Raw genomic sequence first — 16,753 nt, 5'->3', positions numbered from 1 at the left:
GCAAGCCTCCCCACCAACGGCAAGGTCCATGGTTCATGGGGGGGCTGTTCATCTTATGAGAATCAAATTTCTGAGTCCCAAATAAATGGATTGGCATACTAGGTTATATATACTAGGTTGTCATGGACAAATTGACATTTTTGACTGAGTCCCTGAAGATCGGCCACCCACACTGCATATGAGTGGTCTACACCTTTTTAGTGTTGATTGAACTGTAGGCAGATGAACACCGCGTGGCACTGTTGACTGTAATAAATTACCAGTAAGATACACAACTCTTCAAAAGGCAGAATTATTGGATCCGTTAATGGTTGCAAGGTTTGCAGTAACATGAGCAATTCAGGCTACAGTAAGAAAAAAGTCCACTGGAACTCACTTTCTACTATTTTAAATGCTGTGAAGTAGTGAAGGCAGTGAAGATATATATATGTCCCAGTCCTCTTTCGATTCCATGCAGGGTGGACAAAGTGGAGATAGTAATGATTAGGATGGCACCATTAGCTGCTGTTTTCTAACGTGAGGTGGCTACTCAAGTTGCCATTTACTGCCATTTACTGGTAGTGCCATTCCTCTTGAGGCTATGTCTGCTGGTAGTGCCACTCCTGTCGTGCTGCTAATTATTGTTGTAACATCATTTGAAGCTATTGTTGCTCTAACAGCTTTGCCAAAGCTAGGTTTATCTTGAAGTCCTTTTCTTGGTTATAGTCAATTTTTTGTTTCAACAAGTATTTACTGCACGCTGACCACAGTCGCATACAGAGCCGGGGGGAAATCTACAGCAGAGTCCAGGGGTGGTACTCGCTCCTGCGTTAGACCCTTTGTCGCTAAGCAGCAAGATCGCTTCAACTCGTGGAAATAGATGGATCTGCACTGAATTTAAGTTTCCACTAAGGTAGAATTCATAAGTATGTATAACAACTACATTTTTGTAAATAGCCTTATTAATCCACACACATGTTTTCCTTTATTGCAAAGAAAATTACTTTTTATTAAGTTTATTCACATTCTTACAGCACAATACTGAACAACCTTTCTCCCATTAAAGTTTCACTGAAACTTTGACAGAGTTAACTAATACCATAACAAACATGTTTTATAATATATTGTGATTGTGATTTGCAATATGGCATGACCTCTGTTCAGTTGTCTGTGCTAATTCAGCATCAGTGCATTTATACTTAAGTTTTGACAGGGGGACACTTTTGTTTGAATATATACAAAACAATATGAAAACCCAGACTGAATCTTTCACTCTGCAGCAAAGTGTGTAATGTTTTAAAACTTCCTGGCAGATCAAAACCATTTACTGGACCATAACTTCAACACAGAACCTTGTCTTACATGGACAATGCCATTATCGACTAAACTATCTAGGCACAACTAATGATCTGCACCCACAGCTTCATTTATACCAGTACATTTCTCCTACTTCAAACATTCCAGAAGTTCTCCTACACACACTTCAGTACTAGCTCTCACAGAAGAACGGATATTGTGAAGAAGTGGCATAGCTACAGCCTAGGCATTGTTCCCAGAATCCATCTTCTCTCTACTGCGGCAGTGTGTGCCCTCTTCCAGAGTACTAAGTCTTTTCTTCTCATCCTGTCTGGTAAGTCACCCTGACCTGGGGGTTCTGGGTGACTTTTCAAAACTCTACCCCTTTTCCTAAACCTCTCCAGTCCTTTTCCTTCACCCCTCTTCCTTCCACTTCAACCCTTCTGCTGGAAGGAGGAGCCACTGGCTCCAAAAGCTTGCACAAGTGAAAGCTTTTTTTTTGTGTGTGTGTGTGTGTGTGTGTGTGTGTGTGTGTGTGTGTGTGTGTTTTCCTACTGCCACTTGATTCAGCATTTCATGTTGTTATGGTAGTTACTGCTGCGAGATACAATTGACGATATTTGTGCAGCAGGATTCGAACTCGGACCCCGTGACTGTCACATGACTATAAAATCGATAGGTTCAGGAGGCTCATACTCAACAAAACACAAGATCTCTACGGCCCATGCAACCACCACCGAGGAGGACAGTCATACTGTTGCTTGGTCATGCACCAACATACTGTCACTTCATGTATTTTAAGCCAGTCAGTGGAATAGTTTGCAATAAGATAAGAATCCAGTGTCTGGAGTACCATGTGATGACCATTGTAGCAGCTTCCCATGACACGCCAGCAGAGGCACAGTGACAGTGGTGCACACAACAACCACCCTGGACACAGACAAGCACCACTCTGTCTTTTCAGACCAGGTCTCAGTTTTGCGTAGTGTCTTGATAAACGTGACTGCATGTGGAGCCTCTGAGGACAGCAAACATTTCCAGATTGCATTTTACATTATCAGATAGGCCTTGCACCTGGCATGATGGTATGGGGTGCAATTGGGTACACAACATGATTGCTTACGGTTCACATAGTTCGTAATTTGGACAGCAGGTGTTACAGTTCTGACATGTTAAAGCTGGTAGCAGCGTACCATATTCGAGGTGTCCACAACATTATCTTTCAACAAGGTAATGCAAGGCTGCATGTTACCTTGACCTATCTCAACATAGAGGGTGTATGACTGTTGCCCTGGTCAGCATATTCTCCAGATCTCTCTCCCATTGAAAACATCTGGTCACAGTTTGTTGAGAGACTGGCGCCTAATCATTTGCCAGTAGCTATAACTGCTAACTGTGGAACATAGTTGAAGCAGCATGGCGTAATCTTACTTGTATCTACTATCCAAGTTCTGTTCGACTCAAGGCCTTTTTGAGTGAACCATTGTTGCTGCCAGAGGTGACAGCTCTGTGCACCAAAATTTTCACTTTGTGACCTCAAATCACATACAAATTTAATCATATATTCTTCCTAGATGAGGAATGTGAATGAATGAATGAATGAATGAATGTGAATGAATGACTCAGTGACACAAACAATTAATGAACAAAATCAGTTTCTTTCATTTGAATATATATGTCATCAATGTGTAGTGTTTTCAATTTCAGTGTTAGCTTTAACACCAAATATTTTCTATTAAAGGTTGTATGGTTATTATCTGGAAGTGATAACAAGATTCATGTGTTTCGAGAGGACAGAGTAAACCACTGCTACAGTCAAGTTGAAGTAGATACCTATTTTCCTGAATTTTCAGACATTCCAAGTGTTGTAATGTGGATGGATATTCGGTATAATGAAGAACACACACAGTAAGTGAAAATTCTATCATAATATACTTGTTAACAACTGGGACTGCAACATCATGGTGGCAGAATAGTAAGATATCTTTGTGAAATATTACATACATACGAACTGGTCCGATAACAAGGTGTGTTGGAAGTTTTCTTCTGCAATGGGGGTAAGGATACTGACATTCAATTGAGTGACAGCAGCAAACAAGTGTGTGATTTTTAATTATTTCAGTCACACAATACAATTATACTTTAGCAAAAAATGGCTGAGGTACTGCTTCGTTGTACTTACTGTTACATACTGGCAGTGCAGCCAACTAGTTTTCACAGCTTAATTATATATAAAGTGTTTTGTTTAGTGTTGCTATATCTAATTTTAAATGTGAACTATAATTTGTGTGTTCTACTTTTATGTTGTATTTTACTATGCAGCTTAATTAATATGCAGCAAAAAATTTTCATGTGTAACTGAACTGTGGGTATGTATGTGATGTTGACAGATGTGGTTACAGCGTATCGTATGAGCTACATACAACATCCAGTGAAGTTTTTAGTAATAGCGAAGCCAGTAACAGTGCGAAATGCGTAGAAAGGAGTAAGCTAGTATTTCAACATTAATAAGTTTGACACCAGTATGGTATTGTAATGACATAGGAGAATGTCTACACTAGCCATTGTTCAGAGCTAGATATTGTTGAACCTAACGTGCCATATTTTGGAATAGATGTACGATTATGTTGGTTTCTCTGTCTCAGTAACTTTGTTGATGCTTGCATTCAAGTTGTCCTTGCCTTCATTTAATCACGAAGACACAGGAACAACAATATAATTTCAGAATGATTTTGTTTGTAAAGAATATTCAGTTTATATGCTTATGAAGTGTGAGACGTCACTTGCTCATGTTGAACTCTCCATCATATAACTTATACAAACACATACAAGTATTAGTGATGTTATTGTATGAAGAATGATGAGACCCATTGTGTGCCGCCATGACGTACTGTAGGAAAAAACAGCTAGAGCAGTTTTGAATGTATTAGACTAATATTTCCACTTTGTCAAATACATTACCTTTGAGCATTAACATAGATCAGCATATCTTTCCAAAAGTTCAGATTATAATGAGCTTTCTCATTCTGTGAGAAATAAAGTAATAACTTTTCATAATGCTTTTGCATCTAGTAACATTTCCATCCAAGAACATTACTAATGAATATCCTCAGCAGACAACTACCAGCTTAATATCGTGTTGCATGAATTCCTGTGCTGCTCAGTAGCATTGCTTTCGGTGCTGTTAGTGGCCAGCTGCGGCTTTCAACTTTTTTTATTTTTTCCCACTAATTCATCAGATACACTATCTATCTCATACTTAATAAATAACTTACAGTTTAATGTGTACTTCGAACCACAGTGCAGCTTAGCATTTGTTCAGATTAACAAATCTTTGTTGGAAGCGAAAGAAGTGATAAACAAGAGAAAAAAGCCTCCTTGTGGGCTCAAATCTCTTCTAATTTTACACTAATGGACTTTTCACAAAATATATATAAAACAAAGCAATACATTGGTTGACTCTTCTAGGAATGTACCTTCGCACAACTTTAACAGACCGTACCGTGATGCAGCCACCTCTCTTGCATCATCTGCCACTGGAATTGGCTGGGCATTTCCGTTACTCTTTCACACACACTAAATGACCGTTTAGTGAAACATACTGCTGTTCTTTGGATCTTCTCTATTTCTTCTATCAGTTGTATCTGATACGGATTCCATACTGATGACTAATCTTCAAATATTGGTTGAATGAGTGTGTTGTAAGTTACTGACTTTGTTGATGGATAACATTTCCTGAGGATTCTTCCAATGAAACTCAGTCTGTTCCACTTCAAATCACTCCATATGCATACTCCTCGATATTTTATGAGAGTAACTGCTTCCAGTGATTGTTCTACAATTTTGTTATTATACGTTAAACTGTTTTTCTGGATAAGTATTCGCTACACATTACATTTGTTTATCTCGAGAGTTAGCTGCCGTTCCTTGCATCAGGTGTCAATCCTGTGCAGATCTTCCTGTATTTGACTACAATTTTCTAGCATCATGACATCATATATATTTAACACTCCCCTGGGGCACACCCAAAGTTACTTCTGCATCTGAAGACTTCTGTCCCCTGTCATTTAAATTTGTAGTTTGAAACGTACCCACTAAATTACACTCATTTTTACCATACAGTGTTAACACTAAATTCTCACTACTTCTAAGACATTTTCTGGCTATCATATGCAAATGAAGAAGATGAAGCCATTCACTAAGAGTTTTGTTTACTGCTTGTAGTAATAATTGTTTCTGCTTGTTGTTCCAGACGATTAACAGCATATGGTTGTGAATGTGGTTACATGAAGTTATCAGTTGTTGATCCACAAAAGAGAGAAGTTATAACTAGTTGGAGTGCTCGTTTTGCAGGATCAGTGTCTTCTGTCCGTATGTTTGATAGATATTCAAGTGTTCAGTGTCCATCATTTCTTGGAAAAGAAGAGGAAAAGCTTGCAGAAGATTCACAAGTTAATCTGCTTGTAACTAGCACTTTGCAGCCTTCGGTTGTATATATGTAAGTATTTGCTAAATTATACATATTTCTCCTCTTCATCTTATAAAATGTGTACATTGAAGATGTAAAGAAATGGGCTTCAGATGCAGTCCCTGTAGCATGTTAAGTGACATTTCCAGTAGATACATGTTCTGTGTATGGTATTGTCAGTAACATTAGCAACAGGGAAGATGTCAGAAGTGAGTGCTTACATTCTTATGTCTTCTTGGGACTAACTTATCCTTACATTTGTTCATTTGCATGTGTCTTGTAATGAGGTGTTTGTTCCAAAAGGAAGCTCCCTCCATTGATATGATAGATCAGTATAATATAATGCTGGAAAGAAGTACAAATGCTGTTGTACTTACCAGGGTAATTATGATAAAAAAGTGTAATGTTACTGATTGATGTTACTGACAACACCATTGTTGATAACAAGGTAGGACAGAAGTAGATGTGAAATTGCCATGGCAGACACACAGGTCGCTGCAGAACTGTGACAGAGAGAAAAGAGTGATCCAATTACTGTAATGTATAAATAACCCGTGTTAAAGCTATGAATAAGTAATTGGCAACAAGATGTGAACAGGATTAAACAGAAAGATGACTTTACTAAAACAGTACTCATAAAATGGCACATTAGATTAGATATTGGACTATCTAGCCATCCTGTTTAAAGATGTTTTTGATGTTTTTAAAATTGTTATTATTATTACTGTTATTATTATTATTATTATTATTATTAATTCACATGTTACAGGCCTCTATCAGACCAAGCAAAGCATTTATGACTACCAATTCTTCCTGTTCTCATTCATTAAAGGCCCTCTTCCTTTCTTCGGTCCACTTTGGTCTTTGGGCTTTAGGTGCTGTCTTCTCTGACATTACTTCCCACTTGTGTCTATAGATACTTTTGTCTGTGATGTCCGCTGAATCTACTTGTGCTTTTTCCAAATCAATTTTGACTTGTGCTGTTGAAGGGGTATTGGTTTTGAGCCTCTGTATGTATCCGAGTATTCGGTTGGTGAGTCTGGTCTGTGGGAGTCTGCTGATATGGCCACAAAATTTTAGTCGCCTTTTTCTGATTCCCGCTGCGATGTTGGACAACTTTTCTGTGGTGTCTCTTGAGTGAGGCCAGTATCCTTCGTCTGTAAGTTTTGGTCCAATAATTTTCTTGATAATTTTTCTTTCCTGTGTGAGGATCTTGTCTAGGTCGCCGTTGGTGTGTAGTGTCAGTGTTTCGCAGGCGTATAGCACCTCAGGTTTGATTACAGTATTGCAATGACGAATTTTGATGGAGTTTGACAGACATTTTTTGTTTTAGATACCCTGTGTTTTGTATAATGCTCTCTTCATCTTCAGTAACATGGTGTTCTACATGATTTTCTCCTTTCCTGTCAGTTCGAGCACTTCCCATAGCTGTTTAAAATTTGTTACTCTGTTGATCATGACATATTGTGTGTTTAAGTTCAGTACGTTGCATTTTGTGCAGAAGAACTCTGTTTTTTGGATGGAAATCTGTAGCCCTAATGACTTTGTCCAACACTAGGTTGAAGAGGAGTAATAAGAGACAATCACCTTGATGCGTGCCTGTCCTGGTCCCAAAGGGTTCAGTGATTTCCCCCCTAAATTTCACTTTTGACATTGTGTTTGTCAGTGCCTGTCTGATCAGCCACAGTGTCCAGACCTTGTTTGTATAGGATGTTGAACAGTGACTAGCAGTCAACGGAGTCATACGCTTTCTTAAAGTCAACAAAAGTGCATATGACTGGCATATTTCTGAGGGCTTTGATTTTCAGCATAGTCTTCAAATTGAAGATTTGTTCTGCGCAGGAGTGACCAGGTCGGAAGCTTGCCTGGTACTCACCAATCTTGTGTTTCATCTGGTCCTGTGTCCTTTTGAATAGCCAAGCTGAAAGGTTCTTATATGTGACATGTAGTAGGAAAATGCCCCTTTAATTGTTTACATCTGCATGGTCGCCTTTTTTATGTAATAGATGAAACAGTGCACATTTCCAGGCATCTGGCAGCTTTTCTGATGTCTAGATGTCTGTGATAATCTGTGTGAGTTCTCCAAGTGAGTTTGGTCCAAGGTTTGTCAGTAGTTCAGCCACTATACCGTCTTCATCAAATGTTCTGTTGGTTTTGAGTTTGAGGATGTGTCTGTGGACCTCCTCTTGTATCGGGGGTGCTTCTCTGTCAGTTCTTCCTCTAGGAATCTCTCTGTGGGTTCTGGGCAATTCAGAAGTAGTGAAAAATACTATGCCAGCACCTTGCAATTATCATTATTTGTCAGTGCTGATTTTCCATCACTTTTCCTGAAGCAGAGGTTCAGTGGTGTGTATCCTCAGATTTGCCTGCAGACGTGCTGTAGAAATCTCTTGTCTTGCAGTTACGGAAGTTGTCCTCTATGTAATTCAACTGTTCTTTCATGAATTTTCTCTTGGCTTTTCTGATCATTTTTTGTGGTTGTTTCTGAGGTTTCATTGAAGGCCTGTAAATTTCCTGGGAATTTTTTGCTATTGTATTTCTGGTATTCAACTTTCCTAGTGACGAGTGCATTCTCACTGTCAGTGTCTCACCAAGGGTGTGTGGCGTTCTTCTTCAGAGGAATGAGGGCTTGTGCTTTTTCTGTGGTTTTTTTGGTGGAGATTTTGCCTCATTTAAATGTTCTTTTTCCCAGGCTTCTTTCACTCCAGACTCTGCAATCTTCTTTATGTCAAATTTTGGTAAAGGGGTTTTCTTATTGAAAGTTCTTTTTGGGGTGAATTTGACTTTGACACGTGTGAGGTAATGATCCGAGCCAATATTGGCTCATCTGTGTACCTGGACATTGTGGATCTCTTTCTTTACTGGGTACGAGATTGCCACATGGTCAATTTGGAACTCACCTAACTGCTGGACTTGTGAGTGCCAGGTTTTCTGTTCTTTGGGGTCCTTTCTGAGGAATGTCAACATGAGCTTGAGGTTGTTCTGTTGACAGAGCTCTATGAGCTGTGTGCCATTTTTGTTAGTAAATTTATGTGCTGGATAATTTCCAACTGTTTTCTTGTGTCATTTTTGTTATACCGAAGCCAAGGTAGCCCCTGAGGGCTGGCAAACCATATTACACCACAGAGGATGAGGTTGTCTATGCCCAAGGCATACCAAAAGCACCATGGTAAACACCGGCTATTTACATACAAAATAATGGAAACAGACATTCTGAGCACTGCTTCCTGCAGGGGGAGCTCGAGCCACCGCCTGCAGTAAGTATCACAACGCCAAATCCTGATTGGCTGGAGACAGCTATTTAGTGGCTAGAACCAGCCCCAAAGTTCAGTTCACACCTGATGCTAACCTTGTGTACTGCGACCGTAGAAGATTACGCCTTCGTCTCTGAATTGGACTGTTACTAGTGTGTGTGTGTGTGTGTGTGTGTGTGTGTGTGTGTGTGTTACCACAAACCTTTGTGGAAAATTAGAAGTGAACTTTTGTTTGCCTCAATTAGGAAACTGTTACTGGCTTTGTTATTGTTACCTTTTGTTTGTTGTTCAGTCATCAACCTTGTGAATTGTCAGTCACAACAGTTTTTTTTGCCGATCTGTGCATTTAAGTCTCCCAGGAGTAGTTTGAAGTCATCTCTGGGGATTCTGGACATCACTTTCTTGAGTGTCAACCAGAATTTTTCTTTGGGTCTGTCTTGTTACTTTGGTTAGTGGGGGCATGTGCATTGATCAGTGTGTACTTTTTGTTGGCGCAGTGAACCTGCATAGTCATCAGTCGGTTGTTTACTGGTGTAACTTCTTTTATGGATTTGACTATGGTCTGGTGAACCATGAAAGCCATCCCCAGTAGCAGAGTGCCTTTGGCAACACATCTGTCAGTTTTGCTTTTGAAGATGCAGTATTTGCCGTAGTCCATGGTGTCTTTGTCTGTGATATGTCTCTCCTGGAGCACAAGGATTAGAATCTTCTGTCTATCGAGTTCTGTCACTAGGTTGTGCAGCTTTCCAGGCTGCATGAGTGTGTTAATGTTGAGAGTCCCTAAGTATGTTGTTGTCTTGAGTGGGAGTTTGCCAGAGAACTCCGATTTTCTCTGTATTTGTGAAAGCCCGGGTCCACCAGAATCTGAATGCCCTGTTGCCATCTGTTGACAGATGAATTGGTTACCACCTGGGGTGGTGTTATTATTTGCATGAGCCATAGTTGCTTGTAAGCAATGGTGTCCATTGGTTGCCCACTAGGTTTGTTAGCACCAGGGATTGTCAGTTCCTAGAGCACATGTTGCAGCTGCACCTCTTGGTGAACAGACGCTGACCATACTGCCGCTTGCTCCGGGTCAGACGCAGCATTGATTTAGATTGTCATTTTGGTCTGCAGGTGGTATTTTATTTCCCACCTACCTTGCATACCTGCCGGGCATTCCCCTATCTGCCACCTGGGGACACACCAGATGGGTTTGACAACTCACACTGGATGATGATGGTGATACTAATAATTATTATTATTAGAAACTTTCAAATGAGAATAAGATGATGGATAAAAAGTAAGTAAACTGTTTATTGTTTCAAAAGTAATCACCGTAACTGTTAATGCATTTATCCAACTGTGAGACAAGATGGTCATTGCCTTCATGGAAAAATGTTTGTGGTTGGCTGTGAAACCATGATTGTACACAGGCACGAACCTCTTCATCCAAAGCAAATCAACGGCTGTGAATGTCTTTCTTCAGGGCTCCAAAAATATGGAAATCACTTGGGGAGAGATCAGGGCAATGTATGGGGAATGTGTAATGGCTTCCCAGAAAATGCCTGCAGCTTAGTTGAAACAACCTTGGCAACATGTGGGCTCACAGACATTTTTCCATGAAGGCATTTTCTATCTTGTCTCACAGTGGGATTAATTTATTAACAGTTATGATCGTTACTTATGAAATAATTAGTGGTTTTACTACTTTTTTCCATCTCATTTTCATTTGACTGCCTCTTTATTATTATTATTATTATTATTATTATTATTATTAATTTGATTTGCTCCACCAACATTTACAGCTCAGTCAGTTCTCCATCTGTGGTGAAAGTTAGGCAAAAGGGACATTAAATCATAATCACAAAAAATACTGTTTTCAGTGTTGTTAAAGGGACATTAAATCATAATCACAAAAAATATTATTTTCAGTGTTGTTAAATTGTTTGGCATGTTAAGAACTCTGTCTACATTTAAAATAAAGAAAATTAGTCAATAGTGTAACCTCTAAATATAATCACAGGTAATAAGAACAAAAGACAGTTTTTAGTAGTTTCTGTGAAGTGCCTTGTAATAATTAAACAGAGAAAAAGTCATACTTAACACTGCACTTCCCATTGAACTAGTTCATAGTTTCTGCAGTGAAGTAACTTACAGACAACCAGGCATTATTTGAATAAAATATAGCCAGATATCTTGAGGGTCATTGTTCAGCTATAGCTTTCTCCGTAATGCAATGGCATGAGGTGTCACTGCCGTAGTCACCATCACCATCGCATTGAAAGCATGACTAATTTTCTTCTCCACTGTTGTCCAATCCAAGCTGGTGCTCTACCTCTAAAAAGTGTGCAAGATTTCAAGCCATCAGCAGTAGTTACCCATAGTGTCTCTTGCAGCACTCATATTTAAATTTTATGCATTACACATAGTTTACCATTTTACATACTTCTGTTAGGAAGTGAGCAACGACTGCTTTAGGCCCATGTTTATTTTTTCATTTCTTTACTTGTTTTTCTGCTCACAAGAGCTAAGGTCACACACAGTTGACTTAGTAGCATATTTTAACATTACCATATGTATCACTGTTGACTGAGGCAGTTTGAACCAATGACCACTAACTAACAGCAATGCAGCAGATCCATAGGCATCAGCACTAACATCTCTGGTAGCAGCCATCGGTTAAAGTTTTTTCTGCAGTTTTTTTATTTGGAAGTAAGTAGAGACTAGTGTTTGATTTCATTTTTTTTTTACTTCTTTTTATCTTTGCAAGAGCTAGGATCATGAATAGAGACAGCTGGGAGCTATGGCTGTTCCAGGATCTTAATGGGGAGTAGACTACTCTCTGTGAACTGCTGGGAACTGCATTGGCATTTGGCTTTATGTGGCCACTGTGAACTGTATGGGTCGTGGAGAGGTAGGGTTGTCCCTTGTTGTCACAATTGTGCCGAAAACTTATCAGTAAATCATGTTGCTGATGCCATCTACAAAGAACACATGACAGTGGCTAGCAGATTGTACCCAGACGTGGAGCTGTTTTATGGGGAAGGTAGTGTGTGGCAAGTGGTCAAAAGCCTGGACTCATACTTGTAATGAATAGGTTTGAGGCATTTTTTCATACTGGTGAGATAGAGCCAGTGAAACTTAACTCTCGTGTGTGAGCAGCATTCTCTCCTCTTATCAAGATTCAGGCAGCTACAAAAGGGAAAATGAGTGAATATTAGGTTTTAATTCCTCATTGACAATGTGGTCATTAAAAATGAAACAAAAGATAAGACAGCAGCTTTTAGGTGTAAGCAGACTGAATATTTGACATATGATGGTCCCACTTAGTAAAACAGCATCACATGATGAGAACAAGTTATCTGTGCCCTCATTGTGTATCCCAGGAGGAGCTGTTTTCCAGGTGGAAGTTGCCATCCTGGGGGCAATTGATAGAGCAGTTGCAGTCAGCTGCAGTTCTTAACAAATGCTGGGACCAAAATTGTCTGTTGCCTGGAATCTAAAACTATTTGACTATAATAATAGTAGTAGGTGGTGACTGATTTGTCTTTATTGACTGTGGAAACTGTGCACATAATATTGCCAGTAAGGACAAATAACCTTGTGAAGTAATACTGAATATTTCGTCAGACAACTGCCTGAAACAACTATTCCAACAGGTTGCATGCTGAAGAAATATTTTATACCTCATGGACATATACAGACTGGTCTTTTTGAGATTGTCACCAATGAGAGAGATATTAGTGATCCTGATGCTATGACATAAATGGTGATCACCAAAGGCTAAAAGATAATAAAAAAATCTAGGGAAGTATTTGTGTGTGGTTGAACCGAAGGGCAGTTGCTAACAACCTACTTAAAAGTTGAAATTAGAGCATTTAGTTCAAATCCACCAAACACAGAACAGCTATGGTTGCAACTCAAACACATCAACAACCACTATCTAGATAAAGATGCAGAGAACCACCTAGATTTGATTATACCATTTGGAGACAGCTGCAGTCTCATAACAAAAGAAATGCAACAAAACTAATGAAAACGTAATGGCAATTTGTGCATGCCTAAGAAGGACTATCATGAAGCCTACAATGATTTACATAGTCAGACACTGGCCAAAAATCTGTCAGAAAACCCAAGAAAGTTCTGACCATATTTAAAGTGAATGAAGTTATTCAAGCCTTCCATCCGATCTCTCCTGCATAAGTCTGATGTTGAAACTAGAGGCATCTGGTTCTCAGACAAGGACACTATTGTACTTATCTTTTCTTGCTGTACATACACTAACTAATGAGAGATTTTGAAATATGCTTCCTTAATGTTGAAAAACAATTAGCTTACATAAAGCAAACAAGAGACAAAACCATAATGAAATTCCTTATAAATTTTAGGTTGGACATGCTGTGACGTCTTCCCTCTTATTTAAATGAGTGGCTGTTTTGTAGTGATCAGTCCCACATAACTGGAAGAAAGTGGAGGTCACTTCAATTTACAGAAGTTGTAAAAGAGTCACAGACCAATATTGATAACGGCCATCAGTTGCAGAATCCTAGAACATATTTTAAGGTCAAACATTATGACAGTGAAAAAATCACTCCTATGAAACATAGCTTGCTTTATTCACACGTCGGTCTTTGTGAATGAAGAAGCAGGTGAAGAGGTACACTCATTCTTCTTACCGATGATATCATGACCTAGAAATCGAGATACAATTTGTATATTCTCACATATATGTGACAAATTCAAATATTTTTTTGCTGATAGAACTATTTCATTATACTACATGTAAATGTTGAAGACTCAAAACTAAAAGTTAACATGCCTCAGGGATGTGTAACAAGCCCGCTAATAAACTGATGGAAAAAAAAATCTCAACACCAACAGGGAGCTGTGCGACATAAAGAAAAGTTGGTAGGTATGTTCCTACATCTGAAACATGATGTTTATGCAAGTTTGCACCAGTTGCATAAGAGTGGCACTAGTAGTGCCACTATGAGGATACAGATCAGGTTTATCTTAAATACGTGTTGTAACAGTCGTGAGCATTAGTTACCTTTGAGATTGGATTGGACGTGGTGATACGATGTTAGTCATGAATGGCTTTAGGGCGACGGAGACACCATTATAAACACCTCACTTGAGTTTGGACAAGTTCGTGTAATAGTGCTATGAGAAGCTGGATGCTCCTCCTGTGATACTGCAGAGAGACGTGGCAGGAATGTAGCCACTGTACGTGATTGCTGGCAGTGGTGGTCACGAGAATGTACAGTCACAAGAAGACCAGGTTCTGGACAGCCATGTGGCACAACCAGGGTGGAAGACTATCACGTTCAGTGTATGCCTTGGCTCATTGTGCTGCATCTGCATAGCAGTTTGAGGAGCAGTTGGCACAAGAGTGACACAGCAAACTGATACAAATTGATTATTTCAAGGACAACTGCAAGCCAGACAACCTGTAGCATGCATTCCACTGACCCTAAACCACACCAATTTGCAACTTCTGTAGGGCCAAGTGAGAACTCATTGGAAGGCAGGGCAGAGGTCTGTTGTATTTTCTTATGAAAGGTGGATCTGCTAGTGATGGCCATATAATGGTTAGGAGCAGGACAGTTGAGGGCCTGCAACCAGCCTGTCTGCTTGCTAGACACACTGGAGCTAGACCTGGAGTTATGGTCTCTTGTGCAATTTCACACGACAGCGGGAGCTGTCTCGTGGTTATCCCACGCACTCGACTGCAAACTTGTATATCAATCTGGTGACTCGACCTGTTGTGCTGCAATTCGTGACCAGCATTCCAAGGGGTGTTTTCCAGCTTTCACCCATATACTCCTATTATAACCCAACATGCTCTACGGAGTGTCAACGTGTTGCCTTGTACCACTCAGTCACCAGATCTGTCTCCAGTCGAGTACATATTGGACATCATCAGATGACAATTACAGTGTTGTCCACAATCAGCATTAACCGTCCTTCTATTGGCTAAGGACGTACAACAGATATAGAACTCCATCCTACGGACTTGTACAAGACCATTCATACATATTTGCATGCTTGCATTCAACATTCTGTGGGTTAAACCTGTTATTAATGTACCAGCGTTTCACATTTGCAATGGCTTATCTCACGCTTACATTAACTTAAGATCTTGCTATGTTTATCACTTAAATATGTTACCTGGATGAATGTATTCCCAAAATTTCTTTACTCTGCATTAATTATTTTTTTGTGTCTTGATTTCCAAAAAGCATTTGATTCAGTACCATGTCTACACTTATTGTAAAAAGTACTGACACATGGGGTATCAAGTGAAATTTGTGACTGAATTGAGAACTTTTTGGTTGGGAGGACGCAGCATGTTACTTGGATGGAGAGTCACTGTCAGATGTAGAAGTAATTTTGACTGTACACCAGGGAAGTGTGTTAAGCCCCTTATTGTTCAAGTTGTATATTAATGACTTGCAGACAATATTAAAAGTAACATCAGGCTTCTTGCAGATAATGCAGTTGTCAATAATGAAGTGCTATCTGAAAGAAGGTGCATAAATCATTTAGATCTTGATAAGATTTCAAAGTGGTGCAAAGACTGGCAACTTGCTTTAAATGTTCAGAAATGTAAAATTGTGCACTTCACAAAACAAAACAAAAATATCATTCCATGACTATAAAGTCAATGAGTCACTGTTCGAATTGGCCAACTCATAACTGGGTGTAACACCATGTAGGATATAAAATGGAATGATCAATGAGGCTCAGTCGTTGGAAAAGCAGGAGGTAGACCTTGGTTTATTGGTATAATGCTGGGGAAGTGCAATCTTTGTACTAAGGAGACTGCTTACAAATCACTTGTGTGACCAATTCCAGAATATTACTCAAGTGTGTGGGATCCATACCAAATAGGACCAGCAGTGGATATTGAATGTATACAAAGGAGGACAGCATGGATGGTCACAGGTTTGTTTAATCTGTGGGAGAGTGTCTTAGAGATACTGAAGGAACTGAACTGGAAGAGACTTGAATATAGATGTAAACTATCCCCAGAAAGTCCATTAATAAAGTTTCAAGAACCAGCTTTAAATGATGTCTCTAGGAATATACTACAATCCCCTACACATCGCTTACAAAGGGATCTTGAGGATAAGATTAGAATAATTGCTGTGTGCACAGATGCATTCAATCATTCTTTCCATGCTCAATAAATGAAACCCTAATAACTGGTAAAGTGAGATGTACCCTCTACCGGGCACCTCATGCTGATTTGTAGAGTATAGATGTAGGTGTTGGTGCAGGTGTAGGTGTAGATGTAGGTGTAAGTAACACACCAAAAGAGTATTTCACTCGTATCAATTTATTTTCCTTGTTGTTGAACAAATACACTCCTGGAAATGGAAAAAAGAACACATTGACACCGGTGTGTCAGACCCACCATACTTGCTCCGGAAACTGCGAGAGGGCTGTACAAGCAATGATCACACGCACGGCACAGCGGACACACCAGGAACCGCGGTGTTGGCCCCCGAATGGTGCTAGCTGCGCAGCATTTGTGCACCGCCGCCGTCAGTGTCAGCCAGTTTGCCGTGGCATACGGAGCTCCATCGCAGTCTTTAACACTGGTAGCATGCCGCGACAGCGTGGACGTGAACCGTATGTGCAGTTGACGGACTTTGAGCGAGGGCGTATAGTGGGCATGCGGGAGGCCGGGTGGACGTACCGCCGAATTGCTCAACACGTGGGGCGTGAGGACTCCACAGTACATCGATGTTGTCGCCAGTGGTCGGCG

The 16,753-nt window shown here is 39.8% G+C and overlaps 1 protein-coding gene across 1 annotated transcript in view; it reads left to right on the top strand.

Moving 5' to 3' along the window:
* The window catches only part of LOC126259376 (KICSTOR complex protein kaptin-like), a 132,065-nt gene that overhangs the window by 71,132 nt on the left and 44,180 nt on the right, over nt 1–16,753 (top strand). The window contains exons 4-5 of the mRNA XM_049956125.1: nt 3,017–3,183; nt 5,528–5,773. Of these exons, the coding sequence (XP_049812082.1) occupies nt 3,017–3,183; nt 5,528–5,773 (413 nt within the window). The remainder of the gene's footprint in view (nt 1–3,016; nt 3,184–5,527; nt 5,774–16,753) is intronic.

This window comes from Schistocerca nitens, chromosome 5 (assembly GCF_023898315.1).
Source record: "Schistocerca nitens isolate TAMUIC-IGC-003100 chromosome 5, iqSchNite1.1, whole genome shotgun sequence".
In the NCBI taxonomy this organism is placed as follows: domain Eukaryota; kingdom Metazoa; phylum Arthropoda; class Insecta; order Orthoptera; family Acrididae; genus Schistocerca; species Schistocerca nitens.
This window is presented reverse-complemented; position numbering and strand designations above follow the sequence as displayed.